Raw genomic sequence first — 12,876 nt, 5'->3', positions numbered from 1 at the left:
ACCTGTGGCCATGGAAGTGATTGGAACACCTGAATTCAGTTATTTGGATGGGTGAGCGAATACTTTTGGCAATATAGTGTATATCAATATTTTGAAATTTTTATGAAAAAGCATTGTTGTTAGGTCATGTGGTGTAAGTTAACCATGAGAAAACTTCTTGACCCAAAAAATTAAAAATATTTTTCACATTGAAAATGTTTTTAAAAACTTTTTACATTTCATGATTAAATTGCGTACACTCATGTATTCCAGGCGCAAGTAAAATATTTTAATAACTTTTACCTGAGGGTTAAAACACTTCACATTTTATTTAAAAAACAAAAAAATAATTTACAAAACCAACATGGACTCAGAGTTTACATTTATACTAATCTGACGTGTTTAAATCCAGATTTTCAAAATATTTCTCATTTTTTCACCTCGGACAACCTTGTTTGACAATGATCCACATACTGATTACTCATCGCTCATATTGTTTTATATTATGTTTACAGCAGCAGTGACAGAAGAATCAAGAAAATATAGAACAGCTGGAATAATTCAATTTTTGTAAATAAAACACTTTTCCAAGAATCGTTTTTCTCATGTTTTCATCTTTAAAATATTCAAAACATATACTTTTGTAAAGCAGTAAATATAGTGTTAAATTTAGCTGTGATAAAGAATTCAGAAATGTCTAATCCTTTAACCTTTCTGATGCAAAAGATGTTTTTCTGTAAAATATAGAGTTAAAAGATTATGTTGCATAAAGTCAGTACATTAGAAAACTGCTATTCTGTACATGAGAGAAGGTATCAATGCCAATAGTTACACAAACGAAAAAAGCACATTGCCAATAAGTGTGTTAACTCCCGTGTGTGTGTGTGTGTCTAATACTGAGGTTGTGTTGGGAGTTTAGGATGCTAATGACACTAGAACTGTGAGTCTGTCCTCCAGAGTTTTCCCACCATTTGTGACCATTCACAAAAATACACAACAATTAAAGTGTGTCCATGAGATTGTGCACTTCCTGTCCAAAGATGAGCTGAAGACAGAGCCAGAAAAGACTGTTGGAACACTTCCAGAACCTGCAGACATCATCTGAGCAGAACAGGAAGGAGAGTGTCCCGCCTCTGCAAAGAGATGAATGTCAACAAGAGCGCCATCTGATCAAATCTGAACTCATATTAGAACTCTTCATATTTGAATTTTTTTTTTTTTTTTTTTTTTTGAGAGAAAGTGTTTAACCAGTTCCAGTATGGAAGATATTTGTAGTGCGAAATGATGATTTTATCTTCTATGAAGACTTTATGGAAAGAGGCTCAGATGGAAAAAATATACTGCCATCTTGATTAAAGGGATAGTTTACCCAAAATGAAAATTCTCTCATCATTTACTCACCCTCATGTCATCCTAGATGTGAATGACTTTCTTTCTTATGCAGAACACAGAAGAAAGGCAGCATAAAAAATAATCCATACGACTCCAGTGGTCTAATCCATGTCTTCAGAAGTTATATGATAGTGTTGGTGAGAAACAGATCAATATTTCAGTCCTTTTTTACTATCAATCTCCACTTTCACTTTCTTCTTTGGTTTTTGGCGATTTGCATTCTTCGTGATTCTTTGCATTGATAGTAAAAAAGGACTTAAATATTGATCTGTTTCTCACCAACACTATCATATCACTTCTGAATACATGGATTAAACCACTGGAGTCGTATGGATTACTTTTAAGCTGCCTTTATGTGCTTGTTGGAGCTTCAAAATTCTGGTCACCGTTCAATTGCATTGTATGGACCTACAGAGCTGAAATATTCCTCTAAAAATCTTTGTGTTCTGCAGAATAAAGAAAGTCACACACATCTGGGATATCATAAGGGTGAGTAAATTATTTGAGAATTTTCATTGTTGGGCTGAACTATCCCTTTAAGCAAAGTTGACTTTTACACTTGATACAGTTGTCTTAAATGTATTATTGTCCTGTCTCAGGACTGCAAAGATATGAATGGATGAGTGGATCTTCAAAACGATACCTTTGAAATTCAACCACAAAAATTTGATTGAGCTTTTGTTCAATTGGAAATGCAAAGTACATATTAATCTCATGATCATTAACATTTAGTCTGACTTTGATAAAAGCCAATATACAGTTAAACGTTTCATCTCTTTTCATTAGATTAAATAGTCCAATAGTCCACAAGTTTATCTCTATCGAGGAAAATGTTATAGGAATATATCCATCATATCCTGCTTCCCGAGGCTATTAAATGTCCATGTTTATGAAGATTTTTAGTTTGTCAGCATGTGTTTGTTGCTGAATATGAGGCTGTTTTTAATTGTGGTAAAAAAAGCAAAGCAAAGCTCAAGGTAACCAAAGCTGAACTAAAGGCGGAGGAGAAGATTGCAAAAGTAAGACAAAAGATGAAGGAACAGAACGCCAAAGACCAGCTGAAGAGAGCCAAGGTCGAGCTAAAGGTTGAGAAAAAGAGAGCCCTAGCTCAGGTAAATTTGGATGAAAGGCGAGCCATAGCCCAGCAAAAGATGGATGAGAAAAGAGCCAAGGACCAGCTGAAGTTAGAGCATCAGAGAGTGAAAGACCAACTGAAGGCACAAATGGAAGCCAGGGCTCAAAGAAAGGCAGAGGAAAAGCGAGCTAAGGCTGCGAAGAAGGCAGCTGAAATCGAGCAAATGGCCGAAGAAAAGGCAGCTGAAGCTGAGCGAAAGGCTGAAGAAAATGGAGAAGAAAGAAGTCCCCTGTGGAGATGGCTCAAACTAGGAAAGTAAACTTCCATAAAAAGTCAGCATGAGTATTCAAAAAGAAGTTCAGAAGTGCAAAAAGAAAACGTGCATTTAAAAATGGTGAAACATGCTTGGCAATAAAAGACTATTCTGCACACACACTTTACTGTATTTCATTGAACTAAAGCAAAACATCTAACAACATTTCTTTATTAGACATGTGAAGCAAGAGATCTGAGTTTCTCACATTTATAATTGAATACAAATATTTTTTAATTACAAATGATTTTTTCAGCATAACAAATGGGAGTAAAAGTTTGAAGAATTTTAGTAACGTGGGGCTTTAGCTTAAAAAATGACAGCATGCACTTGAGCTGGAAAAGTTGTTCAAACTGGATGATCTGGACCTGATAATTTTTACTGCAAACACCACTTAAAAAACCTTTATTCAATAACACTTTATATATAGTTTTGATTATATAGCTATTTTGTTTAATTCAATACACATTTATGACATAGCATGTATCAATTGTATCCTCCAGATATTATAACTGGGTTAAAATACCGGCTGGGTTCACAGAAAGGTTCACATTTTCCTGCTGTGTTATGCGTAAACCCTGTTACCATCATACCCCTTAATAAAAGCATGTGCAATTACATAAATGATTAAAAAATGTTTACACAATGACATTATGCTCTTAGGATGGTAACTCTACAAGTACAAGTGTCTCACTTTATCTTATATTTTGTTAGGTTTGTCAGTAGAGGACGTCATAATTGGTCATCCCCATTATCATGGTTTTGTACAGAAAACAACAAATAATTAAAAAGTGGATATTTGTGGACATATCCACATTAAATTCCATTTCTAATAAACTCCCTGACTTGTCATGACCTTGAGCATAAATCTACACTGGAAAAAAAGGGAAACCAGCTCTAATGAAAATACTAAACCAGGACACTTGAAATCAATTTAATACATTTAGTCTGACTTTATTAAGTCCAAGTGATATTCAACAGTCATCAAAAGTGATATGATCACATTGCTATGAAATGTTCAAAGGGCTTCAGACTTCTAATGGATGTTGTTCACTCAACGTGATTTTTACTGCTTGCTCGATTAACTTATTTAAAATGAGTTAATGCAACACAATATTTTAGCATTTGGTCTCAATTTCATTTTGTACAATCCATCTATGTTCACTCAATCCAATTGTATTGGGACTATGTGAATCATATTTGTTGCATCGATGTATTGCTGAAACCGGGCAGGGGATTTCAAATTTCCTGCATGCTTTGCACGGGGCAGTACATTTTAAAATAAAGTGTTATTTTTATGTATTTCTACCCAAAATGAAAAGAGGAGACTTGTTAGTGTTTAATACCTGTTATGTTATGTTCTGTTATGTAGAGGATTTTCTGTCATGTTAAATTATTTTGGAGGTTACCATTGTGGATAGTGGAGCTAATGGTTAGGTCGAGGTTGGGTACATTACTACTGAAAAATCAGTATGTCTTGCTTGTTTTCATGAAGCAATAACTGAGGGAACAAAGTCAGAATTCTTGTTATACAGTACAGAAAATATAGATTTAATATACTAGTTAGCAACAAGCTGCAAAGATCAATAGTTATTTGAACACATTCATTTACGTTTTCGCTACACAAAGTATTTATAGCCTACATTTTAATTTCTTATAGAAGAAACTCATTTTTATTGTGTGGAACCAATGTCTACAATTGAATTATGTTAAACCAACAAATTTGTTTTCCTTTGTATTTATGGCTAAATACTGTAAAACTGTCAATCCTGCTACTTTTTAAAATATAATATATTTAAAATGATTTTAATTATTCGAATTCACCTTTATTTGGGGGCTTTTTCCCAGTAAATATTGGTATTTGATTAATTATTTGGCACATCATGTAATTCAATTAAAAATTGTAATTGTAATTGATTGACAGCTTATGTATGTTAGTTTATGTTTATCTTTACATTCTAGTTGTATGTTTTAAAAACCACCTAACCTGTAGATAACCAAGGTAATCACATTTAAACGAGTTAACATGACGGACAAAGCACTTTCTGGGCAACATAAAGTAGAAAAAAATAGCTTTCGATGAAGTGCTAGTTGCTAGTTCAGTCAGTGTTTAAAGATCACTAAATCTGCACACCTAAAGTCTTCAAATGGGTTTTACTGTATGTGTAACATACAAATTGAAATGTGTCCATCATTATTTTTTTTCCAAAACCATTACTGAAAATACAATTCTAATAAAATGTAAAAGTATTACAACTGAAATGGTTCACTTTACACATATAATGCATTATAAATCACAAAAGACTCGCAGAGTTGTCCAACTGCATTTAATCCACAGTACATACAGATTATACATATGAGAGCACTGAACCACCGACCTGGTAAGAAACTGTAAAGGAGGGATTCAGTCCAGATCAGTACTTCAACAGAGTAAAATAAACCTGCAGAATTCATTCATTATCCAAAGGTGTCGGGAAAGCCTTATTTTTCACTGTAAATGTTTTGCATTTTTAACAGCATTTCTGCTCTTTGCACTTACATTTTATGCAGATAGTTAAATTTCTCACAATTTGATTTCAATACAAGTTAAGCCCAATCGACAGCATAAATGGTCCTTTTTACGGTTGTTTTAGGGTTTACGGTGTAACGTCATCATGGCAACAAAGATGTAAAATTGGATATAGCTACACAGAAAAGGTTAGTAAGTGATTACATCGGTCACACTTTATATTAGGTGGCCTTAACTACTATGTACTAACATTAAATACATACAAGACTATGTATTTACAGTGTAACTACATGTTGTTCTGCAAAATGCCCACATTTGCTGCTACTGAGGTTGAGGTATGGGTAGGTTTTGGGGTAAGGGTTGGGTTAGGGGTAAAGTTAACATTGTAACTACAAATGTATTTTAATGCAAGTACTTTAAATGTAATTGCAATGCAACAACATGTTTGTACATAATAAGTACATTGTATCAAATGGTTAAGTACATAGTAGTTAAGGGCACCTAATATAAAGTGGGTCCATTATATCATACTAAAATCATGTTAACATGCATATTGTGGCTTTATTTAGGAACAGTATTTTTACATTTCCGAATTGCCCCACTGACTTCCAATGTAAGTGCCTCATTGTAAGAAAGATTTTTGCTTATTTTTAAAGAAAAAGAGGGAAAAGTCGAAATAAACTTTTGTGGTATTCAATATTATGCCACAAATGCTGTCGATTGAGCTTAACTTGTATTGAACCCGAAACATTCCTTTAAAATGTGCCTGTTTTTAAGATAATTGAAATACTTGGTAGTAACATTTGATATGATGTTCTATATAGACGACAGCATATTTGTAATTATAAATTGGAGGTATGTATTGGGCTTATTACTGAATAATACAGGAATCTGTACGAAAGCTTTCCCGTGACATGCAAAGTACAAAAGTGGCTATAATCTGTTTTATCTGCGGATATAATACTCGTATAATTGGCCTACAAGTGAGACCGCATATGACTCCCTGCGATGTTTTAATCTTGGAATCGGAATTAAATTAATATCGGATGGCGCATATCAACTTGCCCAGCATTCCTGAAAAACAGCTGGATTTGAAAACCAGCCAGTTAAAAAACTGTAACAGGTTGTAGAAGTAAGTCAGTTCAGACGTGAGTGAAAGTGGAATAGTACTATGATGGAAATCAGCAATTTCCAGACTGGGAATTTGTTTAGTTGTTAACATTCAAATCGTTATATCTTTGACATAATAAACCAACAACCAACAAAGATGACCTAGATTTCACTCATGCAATTTTCAGATTTGTCATGTCAGTAACATTTCAGATCATTTCTATGGAGAGCCCCTGATGTGTAGTACCAACTAGATGCAATAAAACTTCTTAATATTACCTATGAAGGCTAGCAATGCCAGTCCTAATGGAAATTTAAAAGCAACTTTTTTGTGGCAACAACAAAAATTGTACAGCACCAATTAAAACCCAGTAGTTTGGAGGTAATTTATAAGAAAGGTAACCACATTAATGAACCCTTCTCAAACCAATTCACATCATGTGGAAATTTTGACTCTGTTGTGTCGATGCGATTAACCATTTTCCAGAGTACGAGTGGTCTTTGAATGTCTGTAGAATAAGAAATTGAGCGCGTGTTTGTGCACATGTGTGCTCCTTGACGGTTTTGTTCGCAAGGTGTTGTTTGTTTGCTGAACAGATTTGATTGTCCGTGCGGTGCAGTGGCATCCTCTAGAATTTTGCTACGGAAACACTGTCAACGATTATGCACGAGGAGACACGTCATTGGTCCTTAAAATAAGCTTTTCAGAACTGTTGGACAAAAATAAAAGCAATACATGAAATACAGTCAAACCTGAAATAACCATAATCTTATGGAGCTATAGAAATAAATAAATTCTGACCTTAACACATCCTATATAGTGAAATTTCTTTACAGTATCTTTACAGTATCTACACTGTTTTACGTCCCATTCAGACCACAGATCATAACATCCACTCCAGATGAACTGCGAAAACTGGGGCCGAAAACTAACGGCTGTGTTCGAAACATCCCAGTTGAAACAATCTAATATACAGCTAGATTTGAAATCCTTAGCACAAATGTCCGCACATGCAGCATGGCTATTCCAGTGTGTTCATAACATGATATATAAACAAACCGCGTATGGTTCACGACTCCACCTGACTGAATTTGTCATGCTCTGATCCAAAATCGTAAAATTAAAAGCACAATTTCTATATACCTCAATAACTTACATATGAACATATGGACAATATCATCGATTACTGAACTTTAAAGGATTGAAGTTGATCTAAAATGATCTAAAATCGTAAAAACATTATACATGTGCCATCGAAACCGCTCAAACGCTCCGGAAACATTGCTACAATACATCGGAAACAGCCTTGGATGTGTTTGGGTTCCAACGATCTGCCTGGTTTTGGCACATTTCTTGCGTTATTTTGTTTCCTATTTACTGGAGAAATATATAATCGTGCATTTGCGCACAAATACCCTGCCATAAATAATAAGGGTCATGTACTACACGAAAACGTTATGTAGCGACATGAGATGGTAACAAGGACCTCCACTATTCCACTAGTGCAAAATAACAATGAGATTATGCAGATGCAGAACTACAGCTTTTAACATGAATTAGTTTTGGCCATCGGCGGTATCGAGCAAGCGATCCATTCCAATCACTTCCTGATCACACGGAGATGAGTGCAAAGTGGTTCAAGAGGAAACGGTTGAGAATGAGCGAAATCGGTCTCTAATCCTGACAGAGAAATCTAGCCCTGTTTGGCATAGAAATTGTCCTTCGTCATATCAGCTTTTCGTAAGACCGCTCAAATACAGCAAGTTGCGCAGCCTGTCCTCGTGGAGGGTTGCAAGATTTTCTCCAAGTCAAAAGAAGCAGCGGGACCGTTTTTACAGCAAATCAAATGTGGCATGAAATTGCATGTGTGCTTACAATTGTTGTTTGGTGGCTCAGAAATAAAGAAATGTGGAACGTGACCCAGCAGCAAATGTCGAGAGCATCAGGTTTGAGAAGTCCTCTAGTGGTGCCCTCAGAGGTATTGCAAGCAGATGGCCTTGTAAAGGGATAGTTGCCCCTTTTGAGGACTTAATAGTGAGACGGCTTTCCATTCGTGCTCTGAATACAAAGTTAAGGCCTCTAATGACCTGCAGACCAAGTGTGATGGGGTTCGATCCTTATTGCCAAATGCTGCTGGGTTTTGACCAAGATGTCGCCAAGATCAGATGACTAATCTGTGAGAAAGAGGGCGAAAATGAGTCAACCGTTAAAGCAAGTGGGACGTGAAATGGCCTTTGGGTCTTCTAAACTCCTCAAGCTCATGTCTGCCCTGAGCAGGTAAGAGGAGGCACGTATTTACAGCTGTAGGACACTCTGTGGACACCAAATGGGAAGTTGAGGATAGCTTCCTGGATGCTCCTTGATGACGGGGGAAGGGGAAGAGTCCATACCCACCCAACGATTTGTCTCCCTTTCAAACAGTACATTCAATCAAGTCAGAGGTGAGGGTCACGACCCAGAGTGATGCTTAAGGCGCTAGATTTCATGTTGTGAAAGTGTTTGGCTGCCAGACTAAAAAACGAACAAAAAAATCTTGTTTTCCCAAATGACTCTCATGCAACAATAGTAATGGGGTGGTGCGGTTAAGTCCCAACATTACTGGGTCCATCTCCTAATCATGCAGGCCACGTTCATGTCTCTGTGCCGTATGGAGTGCCTTTCATTTCCCTAGAACTTGGACCTGGTGGGTGGAGCCTATTTAGGGCTCAAAGCTCCACCCTCAAATTTGCTGGTCCGGCCCCAGCAGCCTGCCGCGATGCTCATGCTTCTTTGTGCACGCTCCGCCCGCTCTCGGTCGCATTCTGATTGGCTCTGCGCACGTTCGGGACGGCCCACCTGCACAACCGGCGTAGTGGAGGTGGGTTGCGAAGAGATGGTGCGCAGCAGGTGATTGCGCTTCCGCAGGAATTCGCCGCTGCCGCCCAACCCGAAACTGCCTTTCCGCAGGACCATACGAGCACTGGCGGTCTTAGCGGGTCTCGACCTCTGATTGTACTCCAGCTGGGACAGGTGTGTTGCATAGCCATCGGCAATGAACTAAGGGCCATGTGGAGAGAGAAAGACAGGTCAGTATGAGTGGAAAGATGAGGAAAATAAATGTAAATTTTAAAGGGAAAACCAGTACACTGCAAAACAACATTTTCTTACTCAGCATTTTTGTCCTGTTTTCCAGTAAAAATAAATATCTAAACATTCTTAAAACAAGATTATTTACTTGACACGCAAAATGACATAAGCTATTAAGTCTTGTTTTCAGAGAAATCTGACAAAATTTGCCTTAAACTGTTTAGAGAAATCTGAACACTATACTTAAAACAAGAAAAAAATAAATAAATATCGGCCAATGGGGTAAGAAAAATAAACTTGTTTTCCTTTTAAATAATTTTTTTTCTTACCCTATTGGCAAATATATTTTTCTTGTTTTAAGCATTAACCTCACAAAATTTAGTTAAGATTTCTCTCAAAACAAGACTTAAGACACTGTATAAGAGTGCTATGCCTTAAGCGCAGTGCTATGCGATACATCATACGTGCAAAGTCAGTGGGCATGGGCATGAAGTTTTTATATTTTTGTATAAGCATGCTAAGTCTAGGCGCATGTGGGTTGGCAAAACTGTGCGCGCAGGGCGCTTATGGGCTGGGTAAAGTTCTATTTAATTTCGAGGTTCTTCTCCGGTTATTGCACCATCTGTATCCTATTATATATTCCATTTAATGTCAAGCAACGTCGATACAAATGAAGACAGCCCATTCATAAGAATTTGGTAGTGTAAATGGGCTGAATGCAATAATCCCCTGCTCTGTGACTGTGATATCTATTTCTCTGTTTATTACAAGAAAAACACTATGAGTACTATATTCATATATGTAAATACTATATCATGTTGATTTTCTATGCAACAATGAATTAACAACAATGGTGAATTATCATTACTCCATATGCGTGTACACATACAAATCATACATGTTATTTCTTACTCAAGGTGGCGCTGTTGTTACAGTGATTTATATTTGACATTGCTATTTGATGAAGAAACAACATGGAAGTAAACTATAGCAAGTACAACACATGAACCGTATTATATGACTATTGTCATTTGGGTGTACTACTGAAATTATGTAAGTTGTGCATCAATTTAGTCTCAATAAGTGCCTGAGAAAATACTTATGTGTAGCTTATGTGTATTTTATGTGTAGGTTATGTGTATTTCATGTGTTATATGTGGCTCAATATGTTTTTGACAGCCAGTTGCGTCTCATTGAATTTCAGTGTGTAAGTAAGAGTCCTTTTCTAGATTTGTCCTGATTTGTTGCATTTTCTCTATGAGATATGAAAAATAAAACATTAAAATATATCAAAATAGATTTTATTCTATTATTTTCAAATTGTCTTGAAAATATCTTGACAATTTGACACTACTTGGTCATTTTGTAGATCAGTTTGTGATGGATATAAGTGCCGGGTCTCTAAAGTCCCAAATATGTAAGAGTGTTTGTTGAAATTCCCATGCATTTAAGTGTTAAACAGTACTTAATTTCTAATGTCATTTTGCTTCTCATGAAAATGCAACTTGTTTTACTGGAAAAAAGACATAAATACTACATAAGAAAACAAGGATCAATAAATGTTTCATTGGCCTCTACACAAACACTCGAGGATAGTGTACTTAAGACAACAGAATAATATCACTGCTGTGTTTGCTGCGGTAAGTCTTTGTGTAAATGATACCTGACACTGATGTTGCATCTTTTTGGTTGGTCTCCCCACAATGTAGATCTGTGATGGAGTCAGGCCCAGTGACGTGTACACTGAGATGTCTTTAGTAGAACCATAAGCAGCAAAGATCTTCATATGTGCCTACAAAAAGAGCACAATCTTTTTAGCACAACCTCATGTAGACCAGCTTACACTGAATAAATAAAACTGAAATGGGACTCTTCTTAGAAGAAGCACCTGCCACTCACATTGTGGTCAAGATGTTTACACACTAGTCTACTATTTAGCAAATTCAAAAGACCCTCCTAAGACAATGTCCTAAAAAGTCAATTATGATACAGAAGGAGCAGCTTGTGATGCTACTAACCTCTGTGATGAGACACTTGAGAAAGTTGGCTTTGTGTCGGAGCGGGTCGTGTACCAGGCCGTCACAGAAGGACACGATTCCGTGAGGGAAGTTGTGCTGTGAAAGCCAGGCCACAACACGCTGCTTCTGCATGTCTGGACGTCCCGTCACATACACGATCAGGTAGCCCAGGTCCTGCCAGTGCCTGCGAGAGGAAGAACAACCATCAAGGACTGCAAACAAAAGGACCAAGAGGCAAAGCCAAAATGGAACCTGTTCCATTACTGGCTGATGAATATTCATGAGCTGCAGGGCATTTAAACACAACATACTGTTCTACAATTTAAGCTTATTATTATTATTATTATTATTCTGAAACCAAACTAGGAATTATAACTCCTCCAACAGCTTAAGCTATATCTTTGCTAACTGATCGGACTTATGGTTTCAGCACAGCAGACTATCAAAAACCGGAAAAATCCCATAGACTTACATGAACGAAATGTTAATGTGAGCTAAGACTATTCAAGCTCCAACTGTTAAAAATTCAAAAACAAACCCACACAAGACCTTAAATATGCTTTAAGCTGCTTTATCTTTCTTTCGTCTCTCTCGCACTCTCTCTCTTTCTAAACATGCTAGAAGCACCTAGAAACAAGCTAGCAACACCTAGCTACATGATAAAAATCATAGTAACACCTAGCAACATGCTAGAAACACCTTGCTACATGCTAGCAACATGCAAGAAACGCCTAGCTACATGCTAAAAATGCTAGTAATGCCTAGCAACATCCAAGAGCATGTTAGCAACACATATCAACATGCTAAAAACACCTTGCTACATGCTAGCAACTCCTAGGTACATGCTAAAACATACTAACAAAGCCTAGTAACACGTTAGCAACACCTAGCAACATGCTATCAATGCCTAGCTGTTAGGAATGCCTAGTTACATGCTTATACTTGCTAGTAATGGCTAGTAACATGATAGCAACTCCTAGCTACATGCTAAAACATCTATTTGACGGTTTATCTAGCTAGCTGGTTGTTTGTCAGACTGTATTGTCTGTATGAACTTCAAACTTTTAAAACTAGTTTAAACTTTCAGACAAGGCTTTGTGTCAAGCCAACATCAAAGTTTGTTTCTACAAACTTTATTATCTATTTTTTTTTATTGGAATATTTTGTATTCCAAAAAGACTTAATCTTTTATTAGATACCTTGTTACAAAGGTAAGAATCTGGCCCAAGGATTTAATTGATTTGTTAAATGTTATTATTGGTTAATTGTAGCTTCCCCCACACATAAGCCTTACAGCAGCAAAACATATTTCATAGGCGAGCAAATCTATTACATTTTCATGAAAAAACTATGAAACATTTTTTTTTTTTTTTTCCAGAATAACATGACCAGATATATTAAGCACAATTAGAT

The 12,876-nt window shown here is 36.4% G+C and overlaps 1 protein-coding gene across 10 annotated transcripts in view; it reads right to left on the bottom strand.

Annotated features, from left to right (window-relative positions):
* Positions 1–12,876, bottom strand: part of LOC127433694 (membrane-associated phosphatidylinositol transfer protein 2-like) — a 694,725-nt gene that overhangs the window by 597,182 nt on the left and 84,667 nt on the right. For 9 of the 10 annotated variants that reach the window (XM_051685798.1, XM_051685797.1, XM_051685804.1 and 6 more), the window contains 3 exons: positions 11,464–11,647; positions 11,109–11,237; positions 3,018–9,415 (listed from right to left, as the gene is read on the bottom strand). In XM_051685798.1, coding sequence (XP_051541758.1) covers positions 9,074–9,415; positions 11,109–11,237; positions 11,464–11,647 — 655 coding nt within the window. In that variant the 3' untranslated portion in view covers positions 3,018–9,073. Of the gene's footprint in view, positions 1–3,017; positions 9,416–11,108; positions 11,238–11,463; positions 11,648–12,876 lie in introns of those variants that run through there. The other variant, XR_007895915.1, reaches the window with a different exon arrangement.

Source organism: Myxocyprinus asiaticus, chromosome 43, assembly GCF_019703515.2.
Source record: "Myxocyprinus asiaticus isolate MX2 ecotype Aquarium Trade chromosome 43, UBuf_Myxa_2, whole genome shotgun sequence".
In the NCBI taxonomy this organism is placed as follows: domain Eukaryota; kingdom Metazoa; phylum Chordata; class Actinopteri; order Cypriniformes; family Catostomidae; genus Myxocyprinus; species Myxocyprinus asiaticus.
The sequence above is the reverse complement of the archived record's forward strand: the minus strand, read 5'-3'. Positions and strand labels throughout refer to the sequence as shown.